Here is a 16160-nt window from a genome sequence, read left to right as displayed (position 1 = left end):
GGAATGGACTAGATCTGAGGACCAGGTTGTACCAGCACATTGATGACCCGGCTGCTGCTGCTGCCCTTGCCACAACCACCAGAGTCATCAAATATGACCCGAGTTATGCCATGCTTCCCTATAATGTACGATGCTTGTCGATGCTCAGCCGGCAGGTGCGCGGGTCTGGCGCGTGGAAATATTGATTGGGATCGATGTTGTGTGTCTCCGAGTCTATATATATCTAAGTACTCGAAAACAGCAGCAGCTATTACGGGCTCACCATAGCCCGTGCTACATGGACATTTCGTTCTGAGTAGCTAAATCTAAAACGATAATAATCCGAGTCTATAGTCAGACTGGCTTGCTGCTTGCTACACTCAATTACAGTGTTAGGCGCGCCAGATTTGATGTTCTTTTTCAGTTGAATCCTTTATTGTGTTCCGTATTTTTAGAGAAAAACTCATATGTGTGCAGATGTCTTGAGGAGTCGGCGCAATATAGGAATTCCAAGTTATATTGGATATTTTGAAGTGGTGAGTTATGTAATGGGCTCAGTGCTGTGTCACGTGACCAGTGTGCCCTTGACCTGATTGTCTGGGGAGTGTCTTGACCGTGACGTCATGTTGGGTGAGTGTCTTGAGCATGACGTCATGTTGGGTGAGTGTCTTGAGCATGACGTGGGTCATGATGAGCAATTACTCACCCGGGTGAACTCTGGGTCATTGTGAGATCGAGCGGGTACTCACCCGGTGTACCAAGAGTACACCGGGTGAGGTGTACTCGCTGTACACCTCAAGCTGTGGTGGCAGCGAGGTGTCAGCTTGGCTGTGGTGGCAGCGAGGTGTCAGCTCGACTGTGGAGAAAACACTTAACATTGCGTCGGAAGTGGTGGGGGTGGGGGTAAGGTGTGGGGATTGCGTGAGAGGAGGGTAGGAGTGGGGGGGGGGGTTGTGAGATTGACCTGGATCATACCAGACCTTACAAGGTCACCTCCCCCCTTCCCCACCTCCTCTCCTCTACCCCCAACACCTCTCCTCCACTCCTCCTCCACCTCTCCTTCACCCCCCCCCCCCCACCTCTCCTCCACCCCCCCCCCACCTCTCCTCCACCCCCCCCCCCCACCTCTCCTCCACCCCCCCCCCCCACACCTCTTCCCCACCTCAATACCTCCCGGTGAGGCCTTGGGGGAAGGGCAGTAGGGTTGTTAGAGTAGGGGGGGGGGGGTTGACGCTGTAAGGTTGTTGTTGGGAGGGTAGTACTCACCTAGTTGTACTTGCGGGGGGGGGGGGGTGTTGTTGAGATTCGGCTCTTTGATCCCGCGCAAAGTTAACTGGAGAAAGTTGTTTTTAGAGGGTGGTGGTTGATATTGGATGGTAGTGGTTGTTACACACACATCACAATTGCGTGATGCATCAAATGAACAAATCCACAAGGGCCGTGACGCAGGCTCGAATCCTCGTCATGGCCCTTGTGGAGAAGGAGCAGCATCCTCACCGGAGGCTGGCGTCGGGGGGCGGAAAGACTGGGGGAGATGTGAGGGTGTGGGTACTGGGGGAGACGGGGAGGACAGGTACAGGTGGGGAAGAGATGATAGAGCTGCCTCTTGAGTGGTACTGTAGTTAATGGAACAACCCAGCGGGAGGATGGTCTATTATGGGCTGGGGGAGTGGGGGGTGGGGACATACCCCCGTGCTGCTATAACGGTGTGTTCACTCACTGGATAAGTGACGCACCGAATTATACTCTGCTTTCCGAGCAAACATTTTAAAGCAGTTGACCCAAGAAAAGTTTAGGAGAGAGAGTAGGTAATCATCACCTGAAGGCTCCAAGTATGAAATTCTATGTAGCAAAGACCATGCCTGACTATGTAGCAAATTAATAGAACTTACATAATAGAAGTTGGCGAGGGGGGGGGGGGGGTGTTGATGAAAGTGAGGAGCAAGGGAGAGAAAGGGAGGCTACATAGACAATTGTGAGGGATAGGGAGGGGAGGGAGGGAGGTGGTGAGGCATTTGTGTGTTTGGGGTAGGGGGTGAGAGAGAGGGAGTGGCAGGTGGGGTGCACAGTGGTGGTGGTGGCGGCGAGGCAGTGTTGTGGTGGTGCTAGTGACACACACACACCTGCCTCACCGTGTGTACGCCTGTCCCCACCTGTACATCTGTACATTGTTGCCCCCCCCCCTCCCCTCTGCACCTCCTCGTTCCCGGACAGGTGTTGTCTCGGTGCCAGAAGTGGTCCGCAGGTGCCGGATAAGTGCGTGTTATGACCCTGTGTTTGTATGGCACGGCGGGGGCTCGCGGGCACCATGCGGCCAGTGCCACCTAGTGACCAACTTCTCTAACTGCCAGCAACATTTACTGTGATAACCTACGGCGTCGTCCCTCCTACAAATAAAAAGAAATATGAAAGTGAAATACGAGAAAAAACCTAAAAGTGATAAACTGAAATATAAAAAATTTAGTGGAAGTTGACGTATCTGGGTTACATAGGGGCGACTGTGGCATTTCCCAGCCGGGACGTGATGGAACGATCACTCCAGGTTTTTGTGTGGGTGACGCCTGGTCTCCTGTTACAGTGACATTAATGCTGCACGGTGTGTCCCTCAGGGGGCGCTACCCCCTACCCCTCCGCCCCTAGCAAGCACGCCCCTCGTGCCCACCTGGAGGTGCCATTGTGTATGGTCAGGTGGTGGTGAGTGGGGTACAGGACTGGGGTACAAGACCTCTACCTGTACCCCAGGTAGAGGTCTTGACTGTGTATCCCTACTGTACCTCAGCCTCCTGTCCCCCTGGTCTCCTGAAGTCAGCGGCGGGTCTTCCTCCCACCTCACTGTGTGCTGTTGTTGCCCAAGATGGCTCTTGTTGATTCATGTGAGGCACTCTGCAGGGTGCAGGTGTGTGTAAGTAATTAGCAGAAGACACCATGCCGAGAAGACTATATTAGCACCGTGGTGTGTGTGTGTACGCGCGCGCTCGCCTACGTGCGTGTGCGGACGTGCGTAAATGTCCTAGGTAAGGTAGATCGATCCGTCCGGCGGTCGGATCGTCCGTCCGTCCATCCATATATGCGTGTGACCCTTCTGTCTTGTCAGGAGCCCAAATCCTTCCTTACCCCCGAAAATGCACATTTTAAAACAGGGCAAATGCTGAACCTGCCACACTGATACTCTCACGTGACCTGACATGGTTGGGGGGGCGGGGGGGGGGGGGGGGGGGGCCACAAACCTGTGTGGCCTGCATGACTCTTAACTTCTCTGGCCCAAACTTCCCGAATAAAAATTGCTGGAGCCACATAAAATTGTTGTATATGAGAAATACACTAAAAAAACCACACACACCCCTTTTAGTGCTAGATTCATAACATGGAATACAACTGCCTTATAAGATGATCACTGGACGTCCAGAAAGTATAACACAATGCTGATACATTGTGTTATACTTTGTGTTGTTATGAATCATGTCATAACAACATGATTCATTCCCAATATATACATATAGACGAGTCGCTTACATATGGAACCTTAAGTATACAAACTAAGTGTGAGGCGTGAGCGTATTTTTGTCGGGTAGTCTTATTTGCTATTACTTCTAATTTGGGACACACACTCATCTCAACACAAAGAAGCCTCTCTTTTTCTGGTCTTTGATATTTGTCAGAGGTGAAAATCACTGTTGAGAACAATACGTCTTAGAGACGTAGATAGCAGAGAAACAGATAATGTTCTTAAAGAGATACGTGGATACTGTGTCTGGCTGTGTATCCAGAGTGTCCAGTGGCGCGCACTCGTGTTTGTGTATGCGGGATCACTCTAAATGCACGCCATTTCCTCCACCTCATCCCAACCTGTCCTCTTACGAAAGAACGTCGCTTTTCGCTCGTATACGTTACATAAGGCATTGTCGTACTAGAAAATAGAAGCGGTTCGCAAAAGGACCGCTCTTCCGTTTTCTGTTTTAGGTCCTCTGGTAGGTTAGGAGAAAACGGTGGGAAAACCTTAGAAGGACGGGCTGCTCATCCCGCGTCAGACCGCTCTCAGAATGGGGACGGTCTGGCCAGCATTATACACGAATTAAACTACAATAGGAAGACTGGTGGTGGTGGTGGTAGTAGTGGTGGTGGTGGTGGTAGTGGTGGTGGGGAGGGGATAGACTGGAGTGCAGCTGGGGTGTGGAAGGCAGCATTGGGAGGTGGGGTAGCCTGACCTTGGGTACTGGTCACCTCTGGTCGTATGAATTCAGGTCAGCGTGGAGACTGCCTCGTCTCTCACGCGACTGCCTCTACTGTGTTCCCCCGGGTACCATAGTATGTGTTGAGAAGAGTTCTTTTGTCCAGGAAGTTCAATACGGGCTCGCCATAGCCCGTGCTACTTGGAACTTTTTGTTCCAAGTAGCGAATCTTCAACAACAACAATCTTGTCCAGGAACACTCGAGTACCTGATTATTTTGTAGTGTAATTAGTGGACGTTTATGAAAGTGAAAGGACGCGTTGCTCTTCCGAAGTATTGTTAAATGTGTCTTAAATTTAGTAGAAAATTATATGCTATAGTTTGAAATGGATAATTTACATTTACAAGTGAATGTACATACAATTTACAAGTAAATATCTTCTCGGAATGGTTCAAGTATGGTCGTGTAGGTGGTCACAGTTAAACAAGTGAGGACCATGGTCGTCGAGTTTGGTGTGAGCGGTTGTAGTAAAAGTGCCGGGAGAAGTTGTCTCGATTGAGGTGTGTGTGTGTGTGTGTGTGTGTGTGTGTGTGTGTGTGTGTGTGTGTGTACACACCTCCCTCCCGGCCCGGGGCTCCCTGGGGCCTTCTGGGGGCACTGAACACGGGGCGGTCATCTTAAAAGCACTGGTCTGTGGCCATCCTTGTCTGGTGATTGTCTGGTCTGTGGCCAGCCTTGTCTGGTGATTGTCTGGTCTGTGGCCAGTCTTCCCTGGTGATTGGTCTGTGGCCAGCCTTGTCTGGTGATTGTCTGGTCTGTGGCCAGCCTTGTCTGGTGATTGTCTGGTCTGTGGCCAACCTTGTCTAGTGATTGTCTGGTCTGTGGCCAGCCTTGTCTGGTGATTGTCTGGTCTGTGGCCAGCCTTGTCTGGTCTGTGGCCAGCCTTGTCTGGTCTGTGGCCAGCCTTGTCTGGTCTGTGGCCAGCCTTGTCTGGTCTGTGGCCAGCCTTGTCTGGTCTGTGGCCAGCCTTGTCTGGTCTGTGGCCAGCCTTGTCTGGTCTGTGGCCAGCCTTGTCTGGTCTGTGGCCAGCCTTGTCTGGTCTGTGGCCAGCCTTGTCTGGTCTGTGGCCAGCCTTGTCTGGTCTGTGGCCAGCCTTGTCTGGTCTGTGGCCAGCCTTGTCTGGTCTGTGGCCAGCCTTGTCTGGTCTGTGGCCAGCCTTGTCTGGTCTGTGGCCAGCCTTGTCTGGTGATTGACTGGTCTGTGAGACTTACTGTAATGATATTGTTGTAACGATGTCAATCCCTTAAATAGCCAAATAATATAGCATTGTGATCCGCAATGTTTAAATTGAAATTTGTATGGACGTAATTGTTTGTTGTGTGTGGTTGTGGTTGTGAATCCTGAGTGGTGGTAGTGCAGGTGGGAGGTGTCCTAGTTGAAGGTGCCAGACAGTGTTACAGAGGGCCGAGGAGTGCCAGGTTACAGTGTGTTACAGAGGGCTTGGTTACACTTGCATGGATTGCCAGTGATGTTATGATGTGTTCCTTATCCCACCACAGTCACTATTTGTCCCTTGTTTGGACCTGACCTCTGGTGCTGGGCCCCCTGACCTCTGGTGCTGGACCCCCCTGACCTCTGGTGCTGCCCCCCCCTGACCTCTGGTGCTGGGCCCCCCCTGACCTCTGGTGCTGGGCCCTCCTGATCTCTGGTGCTGGGCCCCCCTGACCTCTGGTGCTGGGACCCCTGACCTGTTTGCAGGGACCTAATTATTTATGAGCAGTTGTGTGAGCGTGAGGACCACTTACAGCGGGGATGAATCTCCAGGATCATAGACATCGTGGTATTAGGTGAGAGTTACGTGACGCAGTGTGCGCCAGTAGGGGAAGGCAGCAAATGGTCCTGGGGACATTGTAATGTTTATCATTTTTCATGGAGGCGTATCCACTTTAGCATTCACTTTAGTATTTAATTAAAAATCCATCCATAACTTTTGTTGCTCATCTTCAAAACATATTATATATATTATACACACACAATATAGCAGGAATGTATTGTTAATTCCAAACGAATTAACTAGGAGTCTCTGATCCGGAATTGTGTTTTTTTTATTAATATCAGTAATGCTTTATATATATTGCTTATTTCTCATTTTTGTCCTTGGTTGCATAGTGTGTGTTAGTGGATAACGCTCGGGTAGCATACCTAGACCTTACCTGGAGAGGGTTTCGGGGGTTCTCCTACTCCCTACTCCCTGAGCCCGGCCCGGGACCAGACTCGAAAGTGGTTATCTGATTTAGTAATGATATCTTTATTGACAAAATGAATATACAACTGCCTATTCCGAGTACAGTAATTAACTATCGTCCCTGTAATAAAGGTGTTATTACAGTGAGGAGGATACTTTACTCACTGGTACAGAAGGCAGGGATGGATTCATAAGAGATGTAGCTACAATTTGTTTTCCTTTTTTTTCCCGTTCTTCCTTCTTAATGTGGGCGAGCAAATTTAGGATAAATGGTTGGGATGTCTTTCATTATACCATTTTCAATTAAATTGTTGCAAATGATTGTACAATAGGTCAGAGGGTCTACAGTCTTTAAAGTTTCACTGATATCGATTATTTTCTCGTAGCCAGACGCAATAACGTAGGTGTAGAGCGAAGATGGTTTTGGGCTCTTTATTATGGTGTTATGCAGGCGATGAGTCACAATAACGTGGCTAATGTTGACCAGACCACACACTAGAAGGTGAAGAGACGACGACGTTTCGGTCCGTCCTGGACCATGCTCAAGTCGATTGTGTCATTCTCAAGTCAAGTCGAAACGTCGTCGTCCCTTCACCTTCTAGTGTGTGGTCTGGTCAACATTATGGTGTTATATAAATGTGTAGGGTAGACGTGAATGGGCTCTGTTGTAACTGATGAGATTTGCTCCATTTTGCCGAAATATTCTGTTTTGTCCTCTGGTCAATAACTAATATTCTGTTTTGTCCTCTGGTCAATAACTATATAAATATTTTGCCACGTTATGTAATATTGATTTTCAAGTTTTCTTCTGAGAAGTGAGTTTAAGGTATGGCAGAGGGCGATTGATATAGATTAAGCCACCGAATAGGTGGCACGGGCATGAATAGCCCTCAAGGCAGAGGTATTATGGCACTGTGTTCCGGGGGGGGGGGCACGATTACTTCAGTGTTCCATCCTCGCGTCACCTGCAACCCGTCCTCCTAATAGCACGTCGCATTTTGACGTATACTCTACCAAAGGCCAAAAATCGTCGTACTAGAAAATTATAGCGGCTCGCGAAATTGTCGTACTGGCCCGTTTTCTGTTTTGGGTCTTCTGGAAGGTTAGGATAAGGGCGCTCTGGTACGACAGTTTCTTGACGTTGGGAAACTTTAGGAGGATGGGCTGCACCTTCACCTTATGATGGTATGCCAATACGTACATTAATGTTTTTGTCCAAAACTGTTACGTTATTCACGGGCTTTTGGGGGTGGATGTCTTATCTCGTACTCTTAAGATATTCGTGCAAGCTCTGAGTCAGACTAGCAGCGAGGAACAGTTGAGTCACGCACCCAGCACTTCAAATTATTCAGTATTTAGTACACAACAGAAGGGGGGTCAAGTACACTGAATTAGAGGGCATTGTTGAAAGACACTGTATATTTCTGTTTATTTTAAACTCGAAGCATTTTTTTTATTTTTGAGTATATACGAGAGAGTTAGGGAAGTATATATTGTGTGTTGGTATTTCAACATTAGTTGTTATTTCCGACTGGTGAGTGGAACAAGTGTCATTGTTTCCTGAGCATGATGACATTGTCCCGGTTACTGTGGGTGACCGCGCGCCTCGTCTCTCGTCTGGGTTTGTAAGGTAGTGACGTGTCCAGATAGGACCATACGGGTGATTCATCATGACGTAATCTACCCGCGCTGATTACCGTCCTCGCCTCACACACCAACATGTGAAAATACGCGGCCTCAAATTATTGATATATGAAACAGTGTAGAAAATGTTATATTTTCAGTGTGTGTGTACGGTGGGAGGCGGGGGAGGGGAGCCGTAGTGTCTGTATTTATGTATAATTTCCCGGGGTGGGGAACATGGTGTGTATATAATATATAATGATAAAGCGTTGTTGATTTTGCTGTTAAGGTATTCGATGCGTCTGACAGTCTTTTTACGTGAGTGTCGAGTTGGGTGATTACCGAAATTCATGCTTTAGGAGAATACAACACAACAAGAGTGACTGTGATGTATTATGTGAAAACGTTTCGTTCCTGCCTGGAACATCTTGAGGTGAGATATGGTATGTAGCACGATTGATGAAGAGTAAGCCTCCCAAGAGGTGGCACGGGCATGACTAACCCGTATAAGTGGTAGCATGAAGGGGTGAGGGTAATAGTACACTGGGGTAGAGGTAAGGTTGAGACAAGCCCCCGGGAATTCATCCCCCACGACAGTTGCCCAACTCCTAGGTGAACAGAGCCATTAGGTGATAGGAAACGTGCCCGGGAATATATGTATAGTCTTGGTTTTAATTTGAGGTATATATTGTGAAAATTATTTGAGTTAGGGTAGTCGAGGATGTGTCTCCCCGCAACTTGACATGGTGAGTGACAGTGATAAGGTGCTGATATGGAGATAACTCAAGTTACATAATATTGATAAGGCAGATAACGAATGTGAATTTAACTAACGGATATTAAGAACACCCCAGACTATGTTTTATCAGCATGATGTGGATACATCCGTCAGGTGTTGACGTTGCTGTCAGCGTCGTTGATCGTAACTAAAAGTGCAATAAACATGAGACAGAGGCCATAGTTGTGGCTTGTGTGATGGATGTGTTGGGGGTGACTGGTGAAGTGGTCAGCCGCCCACACCCAAGCCACCACACAGTGTATCGCTACGCCCGCCCGCGCTGGAAGGCGGCGGGGACACGCCCGCCATGCTAAGTTTGGGCGGGCTGCCGGAGGTGGTGGGTCCTGGCGGCCACCGCCGCTCCAAAAGTGACTGCGGCCTGGACAAACGGGACGAGGTTGCCGACCTGGCCACCCTTAACCCCAATTACCGGAGCACCTCCCCCTCGGGGCATCTCCGCGCCCATGGCCACGCCCACACTCGCCCCAATACGCCCATCATGGCGCGGTCTCCGTCCACCTCATCCATACCCGAAATCTTCATCAGTAGCGAGGACGACAACGGTCCTGGAGTGTCACCCATCACCCGCCTGGCTGTCTTCTCCCTGGCTGACTTCCTCGAGACTGTCACCCACGCCCAGCACCACCCACGGTGAGCCACTGCCCACGCGCGCCACCACCCACGCCCATCACAGTACATAAGTACTATTATAGCTTGTCTTCACATAAGTTTCATTTCCGTAGCTCACGAACATTATATCATTACACAGAAAATACATTCTTTGTATTAGATTCTCAGTATACAAACATTATATACATTATACTAGTATTATATACTCTGTATACCAAGATTATATACACTGTATTCTAGCATTAAATTCACTCTCTATACTAGCATTATATCCTCGGTACACAGACACTATATACTTATTTTAACTATTATATATTTTTTTTTTTTTTTTTTTTTTTTGAGATATATACAAGAGTTGTTACATTCTTGTACAGCCACTAGTACGCGTAGCGTTTCGGGCAAGTCCTTAATCCTATGGTCCCTGGAATACGATCCCCTGCCGCGAAGACTCGTTTTTTCATCCAAGTACACATTTTACTGTTGCGTTAAACAGAGGCTACAGTTAAGGAATTGCGCCCAGTAAATCCTCCCAGTAAATAAATATATACTTATTTCAACTATTATATATACTTATTTCAACAGTATTATATCCTAAATACACCAGCATTATATAATGTGTACACTAGCATTATATAATGTGTACCACTAGCAATATATCATGAGAACACTTGCATTATATCTAAAGTATATCGGTATTATCATTACACTTACATGATGTACTCATACCTACATTATAACCACAGTTGTTACATATAAAGTAGCAACAAATACATGATTTGCGTGCATTTATTTCTGTCCGGAACTCACTCACTCATGCTAGTTTCCTCGGGAATATTTTCTTCGTTTTCAAGGGTTATTACACGAGTATTATAACTGTTTAATTAATAATATATGATTTGTATTTATTATTGGCAGCCATGCTGTGTCAGACCACAATATAATCATGAGTGATATTGTGCTACGTGCAAGATAAACTGTTTGGATTACTTAGTGAAAATTTAAGCCACATAGTTATGGTAATATTTAGGAATCTTTATTAAGAGTTGGAGACCCCTGCACCGCTGAGAATTTCAGTGGCATGGGTGGAACGCGGCCTCTTTATATTCTCGCTTTATATTCTCGCTTTTCTCCCTCTAGCTTAGACATTTTTGGGGGGTTATAGGAAGAGATGACGATCACTGTTCATTCATTTTTTTCATGTAATTCTTAACGAAATTAAATTATTTTGTTGTCTCCAGTTCTCATAACATATATTTTCTAACTTTTTTCTCATAGATTGGGAGTAGGTAATAGGACAAAACTTATCTATGACTAAAAAAAACGTCCAAGTGAAATAAGGCTGCATACTAGAATGTTCTATTATTTTCGCCCAGGTGAGAGGGGAGATTATCAGATAGGCCTCAACTGCTTCAATTTTAGGAAATGTTCTGGATATCTTCAATGTATATTGAAGGCTAGAGGTGTCTCACTAACAGCTAATATTCTGTTATTCTGTAAATAATACAAATAATCGGCAGTTTCCATAAATATGTATTGAAACGCCTCTTTGCATCGAATTGAAACTTACAACATTTTTGTATTTTTGTATGTTATGAAAGTTATCTGCTGTATCATGGCGATAAATATGGGTTGTCTGCAATAAAGTTTGTCTGCCATATTATGGCAAGGAATAAGGTTTGTCTGCTATATTGTGACAATAAATAAGGGTTGTGTGCGCGATGTTATGGCAACGGATAAGGGTTTTTCACATCACTTGCACCTCAACAGTTGATCTGTTAATGTCTTCCCCCCTTGTTGTTATGAGTGTTAGTGTTATTTTACCTCACTATAGAGGAATGCACCTAACATAGAACCATCTCTACCTCAAACAAAAAATAAACAAAAGTTACCCAAGACCACAGCTTGAGAGCCTCTGGTGGTATTGTGACCTTCGTGTTTAGTGTAACTATACCGTCACAAAGATGTAAGTTGTCACTGGTAACAACAGTGCAGGATGTAGTAGTTACCAATGAAATTAGTAGTTACCAATGTAGTAGTCACAATCGACTTGAGAATGGGCCAGGACGGACCGAAACATCGTCGTCCCTTCACCTTCTAGTGTGTGGTCTGGTCAACTTCCCAATGAAGTCTTGGAAAACATACCACTTGTCGTATTTTCATCAACAGGAACATCTTATCAATCCATTGCTATAAAAAAAAATCGTTTCCTTTCCAGTTGGGCGTTTGCTAACACTTTTCTACTTCATCTATCATTATTCTTTTAATTGTTTTTGTTTGCTTCCATTTAATGTAGTTATTTATTTTTTTCCTATTGTACATATGCTTTGCCATTTTTCCTGAGTAAAATACAATTGCAATACTGCTTTTTTTATTCATTTCAGCCTACAACACTGTGTATGATAATTTTAATTTACAGCACCAATAAGCAAAACAATTACGTTAGGCTGTCATGTGAATAACATGATAACCCTGACAAACTTGTTGATGGGAGGGTGGGGGAGGTGATTGATTAATGAATTTTAGTTCAAATTAGTAACTAAAGATGTGTATTTTGTGCGTACAGGAAAAAGTGCAGCTCGAGTGAAGTGGGAGGCCCCGGCCATGGGGGTGGGCGACGGCGCTCGCCCTTGGCCGCCCGCAAGTCGACCCCTGCGGCAGGAGGCGCCAGCGCCGGCGAAGTTACCGCCGCTAACAACACCACTAACAATTCGACCCCGGGAGGCGGGGCCCTTGGAGGGGTAGGAGGCCAGACCACCTTACACCAGCCCAGAACAGGTGGTGGAGCCGCAGCATCCCGGCTGGGCAACCCGACGGGGCACCATGATGACGCCCCAGCACACTCTTCCAACGAGGACTGTGATGCTGTAAGTTAGATGCTCTCCACATACAAGAGTTGTTACATTCTTGTACAGCCACTAGTACGCGTAGCGTTTCGGGCAATACCACCTCTCTCAAAACTCTCCACATACCACCTCTCTCAAAACTCTCCACATACCACTTCTCTCAAAACTCTCCACATACCACTTCTCTCAAAACTCTCCACATACCACTTCTCTCAAAACTCTCCACATACCACTTCTCTCAAAACTCTCCACATACCACTTCTCTCAAAACTCTCCACATACCACTTCTCTCAAAACTCTCCACATACCACTTCTCTCAAAACGTTTTGAGAGAAGTGGTATGTGAAGAGCTAAACCCCAAGTAGCACGGGCTCGCCATAGCCCGTGCTACTTGGAACTTTTTGTTACAGGTAGCGAATCTTTAACAACAACCACTTCTCTGGTTGATTACTGTCATGCCAGTTAAAACCCTCGAGACTAGTTGCAAAGGTTATTCTGACTTTTTGTCTAGTGTGGTACCTTCACTTTATACTTCGGCCCCACGGACAAGTTTATATACCAAGTTTACTCTCTCTTATTGTTGAACAAGCTTTGCTTACTATATTTTAATCACTGTACACTACGCTGCTTGAGTGTTTAAGCTTTTAGTTCATTTATTATGCACCCCAAACCCATCCTGTGCATGGTAGTTGCAAAGGTTACAGAGACACATAATGGGCTCTGTAACCTTTTCCACTACCGCCCACACGTCTGGGTACGGGGTACTACTGGCCGCTACCATGGTCGATTGACGTCTGCTCGCTCAGCCCTCCTCATAAATTGCTTACATACTGAAAACATTTGGATAAATGGAGTTAGCTGCCTGTGCTCAACTAAACCTAACCAAAGCAATCCAAAACCTAACCCAATCCCAACCCAACCGACTTAAATAAAAACAAACCTTGCTTAATCAATATAATACATTAACTTGGACAAAAAAAGAAGTTTGGCTGATGTTTGTTTCTATGTGCTCTATATAAATAGCACTAAAATACACTTTGTGGTGTTCCTACTGTATTCTTTTAATTGTCAAATAATTCATTGTGTCTGGGGGACAGGCAGCTAGTTTATACATACAGTATATGCTAGGCTTATTAGTTTCAAGCCCCTATTTCGAATTACTGACCCTCCCAAGGATGCCCCCACAATAAACTGACTTACCTCCTGGGTGCTTATTTACTGCCAGGTGAACTTATTTACTGCTCTTCACTGGCTCTATTCTGTATTTTCTTCCTTACCTTGTCCTCATCCTAGTAGAGTTCCATTTTACCCTCATTCTAGTACAGTCCTTTTTCCTCACCCCCACTCATTCTCCTCATTGCCAACAGTGTAGTCCTCATGCTGTCTTTAGTATAGCTTCTCATGTTCTTGTCCAATACAGTCCCCACCCAGTGCAGTCTTCAGCTATTAATACTGTAATGTCCCCATTGGCATTATCTGAGCACAGTCTTAACAGTATCATGTCAAGTACATGTCTGATTGTATCCCAGTACTTACCTTAGTTTGTAATATTACACCAAATTTGATGATTACTTGTAGACCTCAGCAAGCTCGAAAGGGAGAAGTAGAGCGAGAGTAATCTTAGGGGGACAAGTCTCTTTGCTCAGCATTACCCCTTTTGAACTGTTTTTTTTTTTATGTTCAGAACCATTGCAAAATGAAACGAGGTCCTGTGGCTTGTTGCCTCTGCTTCTTTTACTGCATCTTATTGACTAATTAATTACTGTATTTGAATTCATAATAATTGTTCACTGCATATCACCAGCTTACAACAGAGAGTATGAGTTGAATTGCTAGTGCTTAAAAATTATATTTACCAGTAATAGTAATTATTGCTATGTACTAAAGGATGTCAACAAAATTGGAAGGTTGATAGCATATTTAATAAATGGAAAATTTTGAATTGAAATTGCTCCAGACACATTGCTTATTAAAAATATTTCTATTTCCCAAATTAAATTCACATAAGTTTTGTCAAGAACAGTAGTTGTTTGCCATGATAGACCTGGAAGTATTTACTGAAAATGTGGGTTCTTTGTTTCAATTGAAAGTTCTACTTTAATTTCTACTAGTATTAATTTTCAAATATATTTTATATTCCAGGAAACGGTACCATCATCGGGAGTGTCTAATGGATCTGGGGAGTTGGTAGATGCTTTACGAGTTGGTGGAGGAGATATTGGGACTGTGGACGATGGTGAGGAACACACACCACACATTCAGCGTACGCGAGAAGCCTTGGAGCACATCCAGGCTAAGATTCAGAAAACTAAAGATCTTATCAAAGAGGAGCAAAAAGCAAGAGATGGTGGGTACACAACATGATGAGGAAAGCACTAATCAGGCACTTCTTTAGAGCTTTGGGAAAATAAGCTTAAATCAGGGTCATTATTTCTGGCTTGTATTTTCAGAATACAGTAATCATTTTCTTCAAAGACAATGTTGTCCCTGTACTATTCTCTCTACACACAATTTAGTTATTAAGATACAATGGGAATATTTATTGATAATTTAATGTGGGAATTTTTTAAAAATGCATTGTGTACTAGACCTGAGATGAGAGATTAATGTGTCATATATAATGGGGTTGTGTGTGCAGTTTGCATACAAATAATTCTTTATATGTATCGTCTAAAATATAGAGAAACCCTAAGATGAGAGCACGCTTCATTTGTAATACTGTATATGTTTTGGTTGTAAATGCTGTATCAAACCTCTATAAGGTGTTTGGCTTATGTAAGCTGTAACAGTTCAGATTAGAACAAAACAAAAATTGATGCCTTAATCCTTCTGGGACACACTATGGCTAAGATATCTATGAACATTTTAAAAATAATTATGCCTCTGTAATCCTCTTTGTTTGCATACACTTGCCTTCCTTAACACTGTGGCTTATGTAGACACTCCTTGAGACATTTCAGCCACCTTTAAGTGTTCAGTATTTAAAGGATAACTCATAACATTTGTTAAAGATGCAACTGCACTGGTTTGACTATCTCAACATCGAGTCAGTTGCCATTTGTTTGCATTTAGAAAACAGAATAACCACTACTTCATCAAACATAGATATGTGGGAAGTAGAAGAAACAGACATAAGCCACAAGCATAAAAAAAAATAATCAGTAAGAAGTCATAAGGAGTTGTAGAAAATTTATCACAGTTGTTCACCTTCTACAGCTTTGTTTAAATAAAGTTTCATGTACCATGTAAGCATAGTATTGATTCACAACATAAATTTTCACTTATTACAGAAAATGTCAATGAATACCTTAAACTTGCTGCTAATGCTGATCGTCAGCAAATGGCTCGTATCAAGGCCGTGTTCGAGAAAAAGAACCAGAAATCGGCTGCTCTTATTCAGCAACTTCAAAAGAAGCTAGAAAATTACCAGAAGAGATTACGTGAAATTGAAACCCATGGATTGATTGTTGCTCACCGGCAGCCCAAGGAGGTGTTAAGAGATATGGGTCAGGGCCTCAAGTAAGTACTCTTTGATACTCTATACAGTATAAGAGGATCAGAAATGCTTTCCTTGTTAAAAATACTAGCTAATTCTAACCTATAGTTGCTTGGATGAATATCTACTTATGCTCATTGTGTGTCCTCTTGGCTATTAATTTGTGTTACTGTATTTTATAAATAATGCTTCAGTATTGCAAAATCTTTGACAAAATTTTGAAGAAAGGCAAAGTGCAAGTGAAATTCTTTGCTTGAGTAAGGAGCAAGCAAAACAGCATATGGGTATGGCACTTTCAGATGGTGTAAGGTGTGGATAGTCATCACTGTGCTTAGATTTCTATTACTGATGTTCAATAAAGTTTTGTAAAGTTGCAACAAACACACAGGATGGTGA

At 44.6% G+C, this 16160-nt stretch overlaps 1 protein-coding gene across 17 annotated transcripts in view; it reads left to right on the top strand.

Annotated features, from left to right (window-relative positions):
• Nucleotides 1–16160, top strand: part of Dmtn (transmembrane and coiled-coil domain 2 protein Dmtn) — a 230668-nt gene that overhangs the window by 184406 nt on the left and 30102 nt on the right. For 8 of the 17 annotated variants that reach the window (XR_011230324.1, XR_011230328.1, XR_011230323.1 and 5 more), the window contains 3 exons: nucleotides 11989–12289; nucleotides 14411–14615; nucleotides 15559–15787. Coding sequence is in view for 5 of the 17 variants with exons in the window: in XM_069335948.1 (XP_069192049.1) it covers nucleotides 11989–12289; nucleotides 14411–14615; nucleotides 15559–15787 (735 nt within the window). In the remaining 12 variants the exon portion in view is untranslated. Of the gene's footprint in view, nucleotides 1–8289; nucleotides 9447–11988; nucleotides 12290–14410; nucleotides 14616–15558; nucleotides 15788–16160 lie in introns of those variants that run through there. The other 9 variants (XR_011230319.1, XR_011230318.1, XR_011230321.1 and 6 more) reach the window with 3 other exon arrangements.

The sequence above is a fragment of the Procambarus clarkii genome, chromosome 34 (genome assembly GCF_040958095.1).
Source record: "Procambarus clarkii isolate CNS0578487 chromosome 34, FALCON_Pclarkii_2.0, whole genome shotgun sequence".
NCBI classification, from domain to species: Eukaryota; Metazoa; Arthropoda; class Malacostraca; order Decapoda; family Cambaridae; genus Procambarus; species Procambarus clarkii.
This window is presented reverse-complemented; position numbering and strand designations above follow the sequence as displayed.